This window comes from Pinus tabuliformis, chromosome 1_1 (genome assembly GCF_031772625.1).
Source record: "Pinus tabuliformis cultivar Carrire ecotype Pingquan chromosome 1_1, CPIR1, whole genome shotgun sequence".
Lineage (NCBI taxonomy): Eukaryota > Viridiplantae > Streptophyta > Pinopsida > Pinales > Pinaceae > Pinus > Pinus tabuliformis.
In genome coordinates, this window is record NC_142297.1 from 448198034 (window position 1) to 448216520 (window position 18487).

The 18487-nt window shown below is 43.9% G+C and overlaps 1 protein-coding gene across 1 annotated transcript; it reads left to right on the forward strand.

Annotated features, from left to right (window-relative positions):
- Positions 1-6045: 6045 nt before the first annotated feature.
- Positions 6046-6660, forward strand: LOC149213665 (uncharacterized). The gene has a single exon (XM_089389103.1). The coding sequence runs from the start codon at positions 6046-6048 to the stop codon at positions 6658-6660; it is 615 nt and encodes a 204-aa protein (XP_089245229.1).
- The last annotated feature ends 11827 nt before the right edge of the window (positions 6661-18487 follow it).

Consider the following 18487-nt stretch of genomic DNA (forward strand, 5'->3'; position numbering starts at 1 on the left):
TGGGCGTGCGTTTGTCAAAAATCATTACCAAACTGGGCTGGCGCGGGTGTTGTTCTATGACAGAGCGCCAATGGTCGCGCCCTCTTTTGAGGATCTCAATAATTGGCGTGGGTAAGATACTGTGGACCTGCGCCAATGGAAAAAGAGTACTTTCCAAGGAGAATTTGCAGAAGGTGTCTTCAGGGAACATGAAGTACATACTCAGGGGAACATAATGCAAGTGCTTTTGGGTTATGTCACTTCTCACAGGTCCCGGAATGCATCCTCCAATGCATGGAAACGGGGCGATAGGGACGGTGACCAACGGTGAAAAATTACTGTGTAACAGATGCCCCCTAAAGCATGAAGTCCGAGAGGGAGAGAGAGGGGTGAAATGCTTTATAGGAACACACAAGAACACACATAGCCGCTGCCGAGGATCTGCCTTGAGAGACACAACTGATAGTTCAATTACATGATGTACGTGGTATGGTCGCAGCCATCCATAAGAGAGTACATAAATAATTTAGATCCATAGTATGGACGCAGCCATCTGGTTAGGATCAATGAGTAGACTCAGGCATGGTTGCAGCCATCCATTGAATGAGTCATGTATCAAGAATCACGCCTAGATTACAACAGACACAATCCAGGGTCTTGCGCTCCATCTCGACCCGAACAAGAGTACAAGTTCAAGCATGTGAACATGTGAGCTGAAGTCGAACATGCATGAACATCATCTGATTACCAGTCAATATTGGAAATTGTTAACAGACGCGAGAGGTACCATCAATAATTACAATGGCCCTCAAGGTACTATAGGTACAATCTACGGCGTGTGAATTAGTGATCTGAAGCTGAATACCCGTAGAATCATTCGATCGGAGGCCAATGATGAAAACCTCACGTCGAACACGAAGAACCTGCCATTGAGGCATGCAGGCTCCAAGGCACTGGAAGGGAGTCTCTAGATCAGCTTCCTGGATAATGAGCTGAAGTCGACAGGAAGTGACCTTGATCGAAGGTGGGCCATAATGTTTCCCACATCATCGACACGAGACAGAGAGATAATGTTGTGAATCAAGATCATGTGAACTATCAGATGGAGGTTATTTCTTTTCAGAGGTCAACTTCTCTTGAACATATCGGCGGCACATTAATGGAGTTGGCAGTATTTGACATCAATGTATCAAAGGTCATGATGACGAGGCAATGAGTATATGAGAGGTCAAATATGGTACCCAAGTCCATGGAAGCAAGTGAAAAATATGAGATGAGATATCCCCACCCTGGACACGAAAGCAGAAAAGTGCCATGTTCAAGAGCGACATACTGTCGACACGATAATAATTATGGTTCCAAAATTTTCTTTTCCCCCACCATTTCTGGCGAGTACCCCAGTTATTTTTAACAAGCTTGATGGGGATAGCATATGCTTGTGGTGTGTCATTTCGACAAAATCCGATGTCATCAGGTTTTAATGAGTCTGACAAAGGAAGAACTCGACGTCTTTTCATGTTTAGAGAGTTTGAAAAGACAGCAGAAAAGGAAACTCCAGGGGTGTCCTTTTCTGTAAAGTTATGTCTCTCGGGCCCGAAAAAGTATAAAATAATGCCCGAAAGAACCGCCCGACCATTACGATCGAGGAGTACTTTTCATAAATAGTGATTTCGACCTGAAAAAGTAAAAAAGCAGTCAAAACCACGTCGTTTCGTAACCATTAACGAGTTTGAAACGACAAAAACCCGGTAATATTTTTATGTTTTAACGGTCGACAAAAAGAACTTAAAACGACCGCCCCTTATTAACGTTTAACGAGTCAAGAGGAGTAACTCGGCAATCTTTTCGTCTTTAAATGGTCGGAAAAGAGCTGAAAGTAGACCTCCATTTTTATTCTCTTTAACGAGTCAAAAAAGGAAAAATACTCGGCTATCTTTTCATCTTTTATGAGTCAGAAAAGAGCGTAAAGGCGACTCGTCCTGTAGGAACGAGTGGTATAAAGGGTAGCAACTGGTTCTGGCAATGGTGGAACTGCTCAAAACATGTAATGGTCAAGAGGTCAACTAATAAAACCACTGATCGCTGCGGTTCCTCAGGAAAGGATAAACAACCAAGTGAAAGCATATGATCGGCCAAAGAGATGGTGGCGATGGAATGAAACAACCAAGGCTCATCTAGTAGAATTTAGCAGATAAAAGGCAATCACGAGATGTAAATCGGGTATGGGTTCATTTTTACACAAGCTTGAACCATGGAGAACTCTGCTTGGATTCGGTTTCATGTTTACACAAGCTTGAAACAAAAAACTATGCTTGTTATAAGTTCGCATGCCCACAGCATAATAACGCGAATCGAGGTACATGCCCCCCAAGCTTCATTGCATTCAATGAGGTGGATGGAATGAAGGTTCACTTTCGAGATCTTGGAAAGACTCGACTTGGATTTTACAAGATCTTAATCAAAGATTCGATTTGGGAAGGAGGAGTTGTTTCATTTTTTAATGAGGTTGACCTAGGAAAAGAACTATCCTCATAACCCTCATTTCATTTTTTTAATGAGCTTGACATAAGATCAAGAACTATGCTCAGACACCTAGTTTCATTTTTTAAGGAGCTTGACATAGGAAAATGAACTATGCTCTGACACCTAGTTTCATTTTTTTAAGGAGCTTGAAACAAGACAAGGAACTGTGCTCCATCTCGGCTTCATCATAATGAATGGGAAGCAGAGGATTCCAACGGTGCCGCTTCGGAAGGAAGGCCAACATCTTGGAAATCAGGGCCCAATGCCCCCAGGACACTATGCACGACGGCGGCATCGCTGGATACAGGCATGGGATAGGTGGCCACGTAGTTGACCTGCGGTGGGGCAGATGCAACTGGTGGATGACAACCAGAAGGGTATGACGACTGCGTAGGGGGGGCCCGTGGACAAACGAACGATAATTGATCGATAGTCACAATTCTTCCATCGTGTGGAAAGCAAACCACACGAAAAAGTGAAGAAATAAGGGCCCCCATGGCATAAACATAGTCACGACCAAGGAGAAGATTGAAATCCAAAACACCTTGGGTAACCGATACGTCTATATAGACGGTCTTACCTCCCAAAGTAATAGGGAACTTTGGAAGGATTCCTAATGGTTGGCTATTTCTTCCGTCAAAAGCCGTCAGATTCGATGCTACTGGCACAAGCTGTGGGGAACCCAAAGCTTGCCAAGTAGTGGCAGACATAAGACTAACAGATGCGCCCTCATCCAAAACAGTGCCAGGTATTGCCTTGTCATAGGCGTGTACCGTGACCCAGAAAGGCACATGGGATGGGAGGCGGAAGGTAGTCAAACGTCTCCAGTCGAAGGAAGCGACTTAACTACTTGGTGGGGGAATCGTATGATTGCCCCCCTGCTTGGAAGAGAGCGCAGTAGGACTGTCAGATGTAAGAGAAACTGAGGAGACGAGAAGAACATGAGAATGATGCTCTTCCGAAATAGAGTGGTCGGTGGGTGGTGAACTCGAGTCGCCACTCTTTCTGACCAATGGTTGGTCTGGAACAGGCTTGGCAGAGCCAGATTCAAGAAGAGGAGGCTGGACAAGAGAGGAATCTTGGTTGATTTCTTTGTCAGCAGGGGAACGTTCTGCAATTGCAGAAAGATGTTGATAACCAGTAGGAAGTTGGGTTGAGGGAGTTGTAAGACTTTCCAATACCATAGAGTCTCTATCCATGAATGGACAAAGGTGAAGGGGATGATTGCCTTCACAAAGTCTACAAGGCATTCGAATCTTCCATTTTCCCTTACCATTTCCAGGTGATAAGGTAACATCGCCATGATCTCTAGAGGACAATGCAGGGCAGTTCGGATCATGAGACCATACTTCTAAAACCCTGGGAATGCCAGGACAATCGCGGAGAATATGGTCTTCCTTGCACAACTTACAAGGAAATTTGACCTTCCGCGGAGGAGCACAAGGTGGCTCGACTTGAGTTATACTTTTAACCTCCCATTTAAGAGTCTTCTTCTTTTTGGTCTTCTTCTTCTTCTTCTTAGCCACCTGGTTACTTAAATCCAGAGTTTCACCAGGCGAAGTAGAAGATGAGGACGCAGCAATAGGCGAAGAAGGGGAGGGGTTCACCTTAGAATCAACATGGTGTTTTTCGGGTGGAGGAGGTGGTGGTTGAACAGGAGTTATCACAGTCAAGACCACCGAGTTTGAAAACAACCATACGGGCAAACCGATGGTTAACCCAGGCAAAGACAAAGTTGCGATATACTGAACACCGACATTTCCAACAGAAGGAAATGGACTAGGGTTTCCATCAGGGGGAACACCTTGGCCGATGGATGCAGGGAAGGATGCCATTGAGCGAGAAAGAATCCTACTCAAGCTAATGCAAACAAAATCTAATTGGGTAGATGTTATCGTGGCCAATAAATTTTAAGACATTGAACTTGACCTTTTCATATTTTAAGAGTCGAGAAAAGGACAAAAGATGACTCTAGTCTCCTTCGAATGTTTAATGAGCTCGAAGTGACAAGACGCTCACAGGCACCTTTTCTTTTAGGGAGTCCGAAAAGGATCAAAAGTGACTACTCTGGAGACTCTAGGCAAAAGGTTTACCAAACAATCCGTAAAACGGCTTATACACCTTGGCAATCAAATGAAAACCAAGGACTTCCTGTATTGTAGTCAATCTTCCCGAATGCTGTGTTCAGTGCATTATGGCTTGTAAGGCGGCAGACTCAGCTTCCTATGGATAAAGGATAATAGCCTAGTGGGGTCTCCTGTATATACGCGACAGTACATGGGAGCACAGTCCGTATTGGCACCTATCGTTTCACCATGGAGGAATCACCCAACCACTCGACGGTAAGCTACCAGGTTTAAAGACGCCGGAACACGTCTCTAACCTAGACCTCTAGAATGTTTGCGTTATGTTCATTGAGTTTATTTTAAAGTTTATCTTCAATTATGTTTCAGTTTTTTGGTCCTACCGTATGTGATATCTCAAAAACTTCTTAAATGAAAACTACATGCCAAAACTATACCATTTCATTCGATGAATTCTATCTACAGGAGGGTTGAGATCTTTACACAAACGAAATGATCACTCAGTAAACAACAAAGATCCTAATGCAGCTAATAACAAGAAATGAAATTTATTTCTTTTTCTTTTTAATAGCAACAAATAAGGGGAGAGCGATGGCGATGGCGACCTAGGTTGAGTGAGGGATATGGTTAGGGTTTCGACTCTGCAGACTGCGATCGAGCCCTCCAACTATGCACCCGTCTATCTCTGTCGCCGTCTACACTAACCGCGGAACTGCAGTTGACTCGCAGGTATCTCCTTGGTGAGCTGAACACCGATGTTGGAAGGCACTGTGACGGAGCGCTGCACGGTCTGTTTACCATTTTGAACTGTCATTATCTCTCGTCTCAACTTTCCGTTCCGAGGTGTCTGCAGGTCCTAGGAGCAGCTAGCAATGGAGGATATTGAGGTCGTTGATTATTCCGCGGACCCATTGGAGGGGGTCACCATCTGGCGCACTCCTCTTGATACTTTCGGAGGTATGTACAGCTCAGACTTACCTGAACATTTTCCGCCGCTTCCATTCAGTGAACCGCATCCTCACATCCCGGTGGTCCTCCCGGACGACCCGCCGACCTGGCCTGCACTGTCCACACCCCCACACTCTCTGGCTACCCTAGGGTTTGTATCAAACTGTATTAACCCTAACCCTGGTTCACATCCTCCGGTCACGGGTTCACAATCCCTCCATTATCAAAACCCTCCCATTTCCGGACATGCTATCGGTATCCCTGTTTCCATCGGCCTCCCATCTGGCAGCTTTACCAACGTACCTCCGCTCACTGGACTCCCTTCATCCTCTGGCATTCTGGGTCCTTCGTTTACCCCCAATATACCAGCACCGTAGCAAGCTTACACCCCACATCTGAACATCCCCTTAGAAACCCTCCTCGGGGACCAAAGAGGAAATATAAGTGCTTCAAATCAAGAGAGGAGGACGTTTTTCTCAGATTGGAAGAAGACATCCGCTGGGGTGAGGCTATGGACCTTGCGGATCGTGTTTTGGTCGGCCGCATCAGGGGCCGCAATTACTCGGCTGCACGCTTGAAGCAATGGGCAGCGGAAGTTTGGGGCCACCATCTGGTAGACATCCCATTTGTGCAGACCTTCGTGCGGGGCTGGTTCGCACTCCGCTTTGCGTGTGCCGACCATACCAACTGGGTTCTTTCATCATATTGGCATTTTGAGCATGCTCCGGTGTTACTGAAGAGATGGACTCCGTTATTTGACCCTGAGACGGAGCAAATCGGCATTGGACCTGTATGGATCCGACTACCAGGGCTTCCACTCCAGTACTGGTCGGAAGAAATTTTCAAAAGAATTGGTAATGCCATTGGAGGATATATGGGCTATGACAAATATTTTCAGCAGACGGGTAGGATGGTCTATGCCAAGATTCTTATCAATTTGGACACGAGAGGAGGATTGCTGGAATACATTACCATACATTGGCGGGATACGGAGCGCAAGAAAATCATTGACTATGAAGGCGTCCCTTACAGATGCCGCAGATGTGACCGAGTAGGCCACTTATATAGAGATTGCCCACTCCTCAAGAAATCGGTACCGAATGGCTCGGAGACAGAAACACCATAGCCAATGAACAACCCCTCTGAGGCGCATCCAGCAAATGCCCCTGGTGTACAGGACCAACCTCAGCCTGCGGAGGAACCTCAGAGCACCGAGCCTACTGACACTGCTGGGGAGCCTACCGATCCGCCTCCATCCTCGTCGGCACCGGTGCAACCTCCTACCGATCAAGAAGACCTGGAGAAATCGGGTAAGTTCTCTATCCATTCTCCGTCTACTCCTCCTACATGCATGACATTGGGTATATCATCAAATCTCACAGCCTCTGCATCTATTCATTCTACTTTATCCGCTGTTACCTTGGCACCCCCTACACTGCATAATCGCATACACACTTCTCTTACATTCTCCCTTCCTCTCCCATCTCTGGTGGCTCCTCCCTCTATAATCACATCGACGTTAGCCTCCTTATCTTTAAATTCATATCCATCCCCCCCCCCGTTATTCCCTGCGACCCCGTCTGAAGGACAGGGGACCAGATGCTATTGGACTTGACCTATCCCGTATGTCCATGTCCCTCAAAAATTCTCGTGGCAGACCCTCCCACATATCTAAAGCAAGGCATACATCGGATGAAGAAATCTCCCTCGGGCGACAACAGACTATTCTCAGGGCCCTTAGAGCGAGGAATGGCCTAGCCCCCTTTCCCTCATGAAATTCCTCTCTTTCAATTGTCGGGGCTTTGCTAGTTCAGCCAAAAAACTAGCACTTAGGAGATTGCTCTTATCATCTCATATGGACTTCATTTTTCTACAAGAGACCCTCTGTCAGGCCGATACCCTCATACATACCCTCTTAGCCTGGTTTCCTTCCTGGACCTTCCAGGCATTGGATGCATCTGGCAGGTCTGGGGGATTGGCCATTGGGGTAAATAACAGAGTGGCGGAGATTAAGAACACCTTTGGGGGAAGAGGGTTTAAAGGTCTCGACATCAGTGCAAATTCAGCAGTAAGAGACATCCGAATCATAAATGTATATGGCCCATGTGCAGACTGAGCCAATTATTGGAGATCTTTACTCGAATCAGGACTCTTTTGAGCAAACAATATTATACTTGGAGGAGACTTCAACTTCTCAATTGGATATAGTGAATCATGGGGGCACTCTACCGAGGTCGACACCCTTACAGATACTATATCCAGCCTGCTAGAGGACCATCACTGGGTAGACATACCGTCTGCTAAACTCCAGTATACATGGACTAACAACAGATGTGGAGACCAAAGCCTGGCAAGAAGACTGGACAGATTCCTTATCAAGGAACACCTGGTAAGCGAACTTCCCAGAGTTCGGCAATGGGTGGGAACAGGTGGCATATCTGATCATAGGCGTATCTTCTTGGAGGTTGATGACCTGACCCATAAAATCAAGAGCCACTTCAAATTTAACGCCGCTTGGTTATAAGATCCCTCTTACATTCAATTGGTGCATAATTATTGGCAATCCAATGCCATTAGAGAAGGAGAGGACATATCAGAGGGATTTGTAAGGAGGCTAACAAAACTCAAGCAGATTACCAAGAACTGGGCACACCGAAAACGCATTCAGGATAACCTGACCTTAAAGGAGGCTGAAAGGGTCATTGTTGAATTTGAAGACTCATCTAATGGGACTTACCTATCCCCTGAAGGTAAGGAGACTTATACCTCCCTTATTTCTAAGCGCACCCAAATCCTGAAGGAGAGGGAAGAAAGCTGGCGTCTTAGGAGCCGAGCTATATGGCTAACCGAAGGAGATGCAAATACAAAATTTTACCACAAGTTCGCAAATGGCCGCAAAGCAATAGACACTATCTGGGAATTAAAGAATGAACAAGGGGTCACTGTCTCTTCACAGCGGAATCTGGCCAGACTGGCAACAAAACATTTTAAAGGTATATACAGGGCACCTGTCGAAGCCAACATCTTGGAAATCATGAGAGTGGCTGAACTCTTCCCCAGATACATTGAGCAAGAGGACGCTGAGGAACTACAGAAGGAAGTGACAATGGCAGAACTGGAAGCTACTCTGAAATGGTTCAAAAAAGATAAGAGCCCAGGTCCTGATGGATGGACCATCGAATTTTATCTAGCATTCTTTGATCTCCTAGGCAATGATCTCCTGAATATTGTTGAAGATAGCCGAAGAACAGGTCGAATATCAACAGCCATAAAATCCACCTTCATAGCTCTCACCCCTAAATCGAATGCCCCTATAACCTTTGATGATTTCCGTCCAATATCACTCTGCAACTGCCTCTATAAGATTATTGCAAAGACAATTGCTAATCGACTTAAGCCCATTCTATCGCAACATATATCTGCTGAACAATTCACATTCCTGCACCACAGACAGATCCACGAGGCCATTGCAACTGCCCAAGAGCTCATGCACACCTTACAGATTAAGAAACAAAAAGGAATGATCCTTAAGGTGGATCTGTCCAAGGCTTTTGATAGAACAAACTGGCTTTATTTACGGCTGCTGCTCACTCACCTGGGATTCCCTCATGCCTTTATCAAATGGACCATGAGCTGCATCACTAATGTATCTTACAACGTCCTGCTAAATGGCGAAGCTACCTCTTTTTTCACATCAGAGAGGGGTCTCAGATAGGGATGTCCACTCTCCCCCCTGCTGTTTTTGCTCACTATGTAAGGCTTGAGTAGGGTTATCTTATCTGCACGGGATAGACAACAATTAGCTGGTATTAAACTTGCGGATAACCTGTACCTTACTCACTTATTATTTGTTGATGACATACTAATATTCTTGAATGGCAGTATCAGAGACTCCTCAATTCTCCACAACTCATTTCATCTCTTTCAGCAAGCTACTGGTATGAAAATCAACAACAACAAATCCACCATCACTACTTTTGGCTGTTCTATCAATGAAAGAACTTATGCACATCAGCGTTTTCCATTTAACAGCTTGACCTTATCAGAAGGTATCAAATATCTTGGTTTCAGACTGAAACCAAATGGATACAAAATTGCTGATTGGTTATGGCTTATAGCCAAGGTGGAAAAGAGACTTCAGGTATGGTACCATCGATACCTCTCTCGAGCTGGCAGATTGATACTTATCAAAGCAGTGATTGAAGCCACACCAGTCTACTGGATGGCTCTCACTTGGATCCCTAGAGGCATACTCAACAGGTTACAACATATCTGCAGTAGATTTCTTTGGAAAGGCCATCAACCAGGCATAATTTTTTCTTGGGTGAAATGGGATTCCATTGCTAAGCCTAAACGATGGGGGGGCTGGGGTATTAAAAGGCTCGACCTTTTCTCCAAGGCACTGGCGGCAAAGCTTGGATGGAAACTTCTTACTTCAGATGGACTATGGACTAAAGTAGCATATGCAAAGTATATCAGACCCTTAAATGTGTTGGATTGGATATGCAGACAACAAGGAACAATACACAACATATCTATCATATGGAAAGCTGTTATTGGTACTCTACCCTTATTAAGAGAAGGAATAACATGGCACATCAAGGCTGGTAATGTGGTCCGTATAGGATGGGACCCTTGGGTTGGATGTGGGAACACTCACAGACTCCCTAAAGATCTTATTGAACTCCTAAATAACAGAGGTATCATCTACATCATGCATATTGGCGATCAAGCTAACTCCTCCTTTCTTCAACAAGCATGGTATAGTGCACAAGCTCTAGATATCCCGGTTCAGTGGCACAATGAATGGGCTGAGTACACGGATGTGCTCACACAAGCACATATCAGGCTTAATGAAGGACGAGATGAGATCATTTGGGCTTATGCAAAACACAGAGTTTACACCCCGAAGCTTGGCTATATAAGGCTCATGGAGCCTCATAAACCCCACATTATACATCCCGCATGGAAGGCAATATGGAAACTCAAATCTCCCCCGCGTACTCGACTGCATATGTGGAATGTCCTTTTTGACAAAGTACCTACGGGCACCAATCTCATGAAGCGTTCCTTTCACGGTCCCTTCCGCTGCCATCTATGTCATCAGGAGGAAGAAAGCACCACTCATTTATTTCTGAACTACTGCACTGCTCTACAACTTTGGCAAGGAATCACATCCCACCTTCCGCAACTGAAAAATTGGCACGGACATTGCCTAATGGAAGCGTGGGAGAATTGGAATCATGAACACTCGGGAAAGGCCATCAATATCCCTCTTCTTGCATGCTGGGCAATATGGATTGCCCGAAATCAGGTTATCTTTAATCTTAGAGCTCCCCACTGGCCTTCTATCTTACTTCATATCATTGCGGATTATAACATGATTCCTGAGGATGATAATCCAGGACATGTACGCATCCTAAAACCATTGGAAATTGATAAATCCAAACCATGGGCTTTTTTCGATGGGTCTGCACAAGATGAGGGTTGTGGGGGAGGAGCTGTATTATACATCAATGACACTCACAGCTACAAAATTCAAATCCCTTTAGGTAGAGGAACTAATAACTACTCTGAACTATGCACTGCCAAACACCTCATTCACTTTGCCATACAAAAACAATGTAGACATCTCCAGCTATTTGGAGATTCCAAAATAGTTTGCAATTGGCTGACTGATACATCACATTGTCATGCATTTACATTGAGGCACATTTTAGATGAGGCAAAGCGTCTGACTGCTTCCTTTGAATCATTTGCTTGTCGTCACATCTACAGGGAACAGAACACCATCGCAGATCAACTCTCCAAAGAGGCAGCGCACAGGCAAGGAGACAATTGGCTGATACAGGAGGAAATCGAAGGGTCATTCTATCAGCATTATCATCGACCCTTTGATGATCGGATGGATAATGGGCTATAAAGCCCAATTACAGATCTACATTTTGTTTTTTTTGTCGACTATAGCTATAGATTTCCAATATGTTTAATACAGTACAACACTTTATTTTGATATAACAGCTATATATGGCTCTCTGCGTAGAGCAATGGACTCTTTTTATTGAACACTGATAGTGTACAGTTTTTTGGACTGCTCCCTGCGAGGAGACAACCTGTTTTATTTTGTTTATACAGTTCTACAGACTGATCATGTTAGGCAACACTACCAATATATGAATGCTACGGCATATACAAAATGTAATTTCTTAATCTTAATAGAAATTACGACTTTTTCCCAGGGGAAAAAGCAACAAATAACAATAAACGCTAATTAATATGATGCAAAAGATCTTTTGTTTTTCTTTCCTTTAAGATGGCATGATGCATTTAAACAAATCTTAAGAGATATTCACAAGTATACACAATCCAAGTTCACTCAATGAAATAGAACTAATTCTGAAACACCAAAATGAACTATCCAAGCAAGGAGAAACACAAAGACTTTCAATGGACCATGTAATCTAAGTTCAAATGAAGTCAATTAAAATCCAACAAGCTAGAAGTGAATTACTCAAAGCATAGAAGACCAAGCTTTAACAAACCACTAGATAGGTGCAGAACACAACCAACAAGTTGACTGGAAAATCAAAAGATCGAAACTTCCCACAGAAGGCTAGACATGCGAAGCCACTAGATGTTCTAGGGCTGAGACGAAAATCAATAGAAATAAGCAAACAACTGAAGGATAAAGGCAAAACCAGTCGAACAGAGGTTCAACACACTTCTAGAGGCTGTAAGGGGTATAAAAAGATAAAAATCTGAGTTGAAAGAGCTTCCAACCGACAAACAGGTAAAATTCACAGGGTTGGCGCGACTGTCAGCCTGCAACTTGCGCTACCAAAGGATTGGTGCAGGTTGATGTTGGGCAACATGCGCCAACTGGCGCGACTGTCAGAGTAAAAACTGCACCAACTAAGCTTGCTGGCTAAAAAATAAATAACACGACCCCAGGTCGGGCTGACAGTGTTCAGATGGATCAAACAATAAAGAACAATCTCAAAACTGACCCAGAAAGCTCATTCACTCAAGCAAGCAAGAGAAAATTAACATGCAAGACAAACTCCAAATAACTTGCCCCCAGTGGAGTCGCCAAATTGTTGGATAGGTAAATCCCCTCTGCGGACAGAGGCGATCCCACTAGCCTAAAACAAAACTAGCCACAATCAATCCACGCTGCCACGCAAGTTCCTAGTTGTACATTAAAGGTGAATTAAGAAGACCAACCTGGAATCCAATGTTATAGTTGAAGCAGAGTTGGTATTCTCGCTCCCTCGCTCCGACAGGTCACAATCCTTGCGATCCTTGCAAACGGACACCTGCACATGCAAAGGAAGAAAACAAATACAAGCATAAAATCCACCAAGGCACAACTATATTTCAGTCAGAAAGGAAATAAATCAAACATCACTATAATAGACGATGAGATTGGAACTATAATAGCAGTCGTTCATTAATGAATAATAGACAGGAAAAGTTACAACCAAGGTTCTGACGTTGAACCTCTCCTCTGGCTGGGCGAGCAAATATATGTGTCTTGCAATGTACCTCCTCTCCGGCAGCATAACCTCTATGCTTCAGTATCACTCACGACAAGCATAATCACAACTAGCATTCCTCCAAGAACTCAAAAAACTTGCTTGTCTAATGCATGAGGACAGGTATTTATAGATGGAGAAGGGAGAAAGATTCGATGAACTAGGACACCCATTGTGGATTGGCATTATCTCTGAAAAGCCACTGTGGATAGATGTCAAGGATAGATGATGACCCTCAAAAGACTTCGTGATTTGAAGGGAAAAAGTAGATGGGCGTGCGTTTGTCAAAAATCATTACCAAACTGGGCTCGCGCGGGTGTTGTTCTGTGACAGAGCGCTAATGGTCGCGCCCTCTTTTGAGGATCTCAGTAATTGTCGCGGGTAAGATACTGTGGACCTGCGCCAATGGAAAAATAGTACTTTCCAGGGAGAATTTGCAGAAGGTGTCTTCAGGGAACATGAAGTACATACTCAGGGGAACATAATGCAAGTGATTTTGGGTTATGTCACTGCTCACAGGTCCCGGAATGCATCCTCCAAGGCATGGAAACGGGGCGATGGGGACGGTGACCAACGGTGACAAATTACTGTGTAACAAGAGGAATGGGGGATGCCTTATAAATGATGCGCTTTACCTTTCCCCGATGTCTGATAGCGATTTCCCTTTTTGGATCGGAGTAATTCAACGGGCCTTTATTTATGTTTCTCTTATTATTGCGATATGTGATCTTGTGATCGCTTTATCGTAATAATGAAAAGCTTTACGATTTGTTTAAAAAGACCTATTTTATCATTGTTTGAAAGGTATATCATATTTTGGTCGAACCTTTGGATGATGATTCTTTTCTAATAATAAGTTTATACCAATTTATTCACACATCTATGTTTAAAGGGAACCCATTTCATATTATGATTTTTAAAGAAAAATTTTATGAAATGGGGGGTTCTTGTACATCACAACAATTGGCGATTCACTGGGGGAAACAGTTATCTCTGGGAAAAGTTAAAATACTTAAAATTTTTTAAATATGAAAATCTTATCCAAGCGAAAAATTCTATTATAACTAGGCAAACATAAATTCTAAATGTAATGATAACTATTTCTGCTATCCTCTTCTCATGTTACAATTAAATACATTCTATGTTTCTGTTATCACTCAGGTTGTTCCCTGCCTCCAGTAGTGAATACAGCCGAGGTAACCACTAACCAGTCTTTTAGCTGTAGATTCTAGCCAATCTACAACCAAAGAGTGCTCTCTCTTTATAATTTAGATTTATTTTGTTATCTGTTAGGCTAGTTATGAAGCATAAATTTTGTTTGATGTCTAGCTGATGACATTCAGTAGAGCAGGGCTGTAATGCGAGAGAAGTTCAGACCATTAGGTTGATGGAGTCCTATGGAAGTAAACCTCCGGGTATGGTGTCTTTGGCAATAGGAGAACTGCAGAGCAAGATAATTAAACATAGAAACAATTTTCAAGCTGGAATAAGATGAAATGAAGTCAGGGAATGAAAAGCAATCAAGAATCTTTCATTATGCTAACAGAGGGAAATTGTATAAAAATTATAAAGGGGAAGTTAAGAATTCCTTGATGATATTTAGAGTGAAAGAAACAGGGAGACAATAGCAGTCAAGAATTCTTGCCTATGCTAGTCCTGTAGAAAACATAAGAAATTAAAGGAATTGAACACAGAGTACAACAAAGTAAATTTGGTGTTATCCTTCTTTCCTGTAAGTTAGAGCATGATATTTAGATGGTAAATAAAACACAAGTTCAGTAACATGAGAGTAAAGAAGACTTATTGATCCATGCATTAACATTAGAATTCTGAAATACATCCTTCTTCCATTGATTCTGTTAGTGTCGGTCATGATGCCCTCCATCAGTGACCAAAAAACTCTTTGCATATGCATAAGTAGGTGTCTCATCGATGTCAGTTTTGCATTCCATTAGGCATGCCATAAAACTGATGGAGGATCTGGTCCTTGTTCCCTTCTTGGCTTTGCTGGATCAGGTCATATCAGTTAATGAACTTGTGTCACGCTTGTTTTGTTTTGTCTTGAAGTCCAAAGTCTTAGGTCTAGGGTTTCGGTCAAATGTCATTGCAAGATCATGAGTCAGAGGTCCATGGGTCCCCAACAAGCTGGAAGGAGGTATGTAAATATGTTTCATTGAATTTTCATCAGGTACAGCTCATTTATACCTTGGATTTAAAAACCATGTTTTTAAAGCCAAGGTCATGTCAATTTTGCAAAAAATAATGAAATTTTCAAAATTCTTCAAAATCCTGGCAATAACCCTGGTCTCCTCACTAGAGTCCATCAGATGGTCAACCTACAAAAAAATAACAGAGTTAAAGCACCCAAAAAGTCAAATTCAGGACAAAGAAAACTCAAAACAGTGTTAAAGAGAATGTCAAAACAAAACATTAGAAAGTGGGTTTGGTAAGTTAACTTTTTCAAATTGGGCCTATAAAGAGTAAATTTCCCTCTAAACAGCCTCATTATGCATTTGAGAGCTTGCAAAAACGAGTGAGAGGTCAAAAGAGGCGATTTGCAGAAAGTTGGAGTCATTCTCAGGGGCGCGACCACTCAGGCTCAGTGCGCGACCAGTTGGGTGGGGCGCGACCACTCAACGACCCCTCTGTAGTGTATTTTTCTAAAGGGCGCGACCACTCAGGCAGGGCGCGACCACTCAGAGCAGGGGCGTGACCACTCAAGCTGTCTTCTACAGAACCACTCCAAATCGACTAAATCGCCCTCTTGCTTGCTCAACTGATCGAGCATACTTCTCAGCATTTTTGCAGGCAAGGGCAACAGTTTACTCTATCTATTTGCTTCACTTTGCTCAAAAGCACCATGTCAACCACTGAAACCTATGAGCAAGGTGATGATCGGTCTTCTTCCACAGAGATCGAGGTACAACAGAGGCCTCGTAAGGGTGGCAAAGGTGGTCATCATAGGAGAGAGGAACCCACCTCTTTGGCAGAATTGCAGGCCTGTCCTATGGCAGTGAATTGTTTTCGTTATATGTCGTGTTTTCAGTTCTGTGAGAGGCTTGCCCAGATTTAGCACCACAGGGAGTTGGCCCGCTTATTTGTTTTGCACCTTCATGATGGGCAGGTCACTCTTGCAGGGGTGAATTTTGTACTATCTCCGGAGGTGATTTCAGAGGCTACCGAGATACCAAATGTGGGTGAGGTGTGGCCCAAGCGCACAATGCTGGATTATGTTTATTTTGAGCCATATGTCAGGCCAGCATTCATGAGCCACTTGTCGGGGTTCTTTCCTTTCAGATTCCTCCGGGGGGAGTATGCTCCGATCATGCGGCTTATCATGCATTACTTCACATGTGAGGGGAGATTTTCATAGGTCTTCTCTTATCACATTCGCCTGTTGATGCCCTTTACCCGAGTGAGGATGATGAACATCCCGGTTTTCTTCTTCCAAGACATTCAGAGGATGGTGTCCGTGTTCCAGAGGCGGTCCCCAGCTCAGCAGTATAGGAGTTTGTGCCATCATGGTCTCATCCAGCTCATTGTTTCCCATCAGTTGAGTCAGCAGGGCATTCCATGGGCAGACTTCATTTCTCATGAGTTCTTTACAGTGCCACCACAGCTACACCCAGAGCCAGAGGTCATTTATGAGGAGGGAGGTCCATCTCACCAGCCCGAGATCATTGTTCCGAGACAGGTTGCTTCCTCACCTCAGGTCACCTACCAGAGAGGTCATAGGACCTTGTTTGCAGCAGCTCGACGAGTACTTTCTCCACAGCAGGTGGAAGGGGTCTCGCCATCATCATCTACAGGTCAGCGAGTGTTATCTCCACATCAGGTGGAAGGGGCCTCGTATTCTTCATCAGCAGAGGCAGTACGGGAGGGCAAGCAACCCATGGTCGAGGACAAGAGAGTTGGCGATACACATCATGATTTCATTGACCTTGATGCTCGCTTCCCCACTTCAGATTTGCATGAGATCATCCGACAGATAGAGGCGGAAAACCGCTTGTTACAGCAGAAGCTCGACATGGCCCAATGGACAATAAACTATCTTGAGCAGCGCAACAAGCAACTTGAGGATGAGAAAGAGTTGGATGAGCTGTGGAGGATTGGAAGTGACCGAGTCATCAACCGTAGGAGGCCCGGTGACTTGCTGCCCAAGGAGAGGGAATCCATGCTTATCCGTGTGAATTCGCACTTGGAGAGACGGTTGGAGAAAGCCAACCAAGACAAGAGGCTGCTACGGAACATGAAAAATTATTATAGGGCGAGAATGCATGTTTGCAAAGCAAAGATGAAGGTACTCCAACGGAAGTTTCCCGAGGCCCGTAAGAGGAAGAAGAAGACCAACCCGCTCCGTATCTTGGCTGAGGCCTCTCTCACTCACCATGATACTCATTAGCCTCCTCCTAGCAGCAAACCCAAGAAATTTTGAGAGTTTTGAGACATTTTTGAGAATTTTACAGGTTTTGGCCATTTGAGTGGTCTCACACCGCGCGCGACCAGTCATGGGCAAAGCTCAGAATGGGGAAAACTCTACATTTTTGGAATTTTCATGCAAAAATACACTTTCCTCTGAATGGGTTTCAGATTTTATGAAGATTTGGGCTTCCAAAAGCTCAAAATACATGCAAATTTTGACTTTCTGTCCCTTTTTTGAGTTGCAGAAAGCTGCCTTGGGAGAAATGTGTTTTGAGGGGTAAAATCAACTCCAAATTCCGAAATTCCAGTGGGGTTGGAAATTAGACTCACAGACCTTTCCAATGAGCTATCGTGCACCTGATTTGGACACCTGGAAGGCCTTCAAACAGAGTTGTCAATGCGCGCGACCACTCAGAGCAGGGGCGCGACCACTCAGGGAAATTTCACTGTTTTGGCCAGTTCGGCCAGCAAAACACTGTTTTTACTTTGGTTGACTTTTGAGGCATGTAAATGATGGATTTTTGTGTAATTTTCATAGCACTTGGATACATTTACTCTCCTTTGACACTTCTAGAAGTTTCTTTGATGTAAATAGTGAATATTTAATGCATGGATAGATTACCTAAGTTTTAGAGGCAAGTTGTTTTGACTGCCTATTATCTAGTGCTCAGTTTAGAATTAGTTGAAACAGCTCCTAAGAAGCTGGGCTCGATCCCTAGAGGTGGGGAAAGGAGTTAGATCATCTATATTATGCCTTCTCTTGCTCATTTTCATGGTTGGACGTTTGAGGGAGAAGCTCCTATTGTATATTTTACTTGTATCTCTGCAATTTGAGGAAAAGGAAGACCAGGGTTTTGCAGACATCATTGGGATTCTTGAGGACTTTTGTGTTGATGGTGTGCTCTCTTATTGTGATTGTAAGTGTGTTTATGTGTTTCATCTCTTTCTTTACTACAGCTTATTAAACAAATGAAGTGATAAAGTTTGAATTCATGC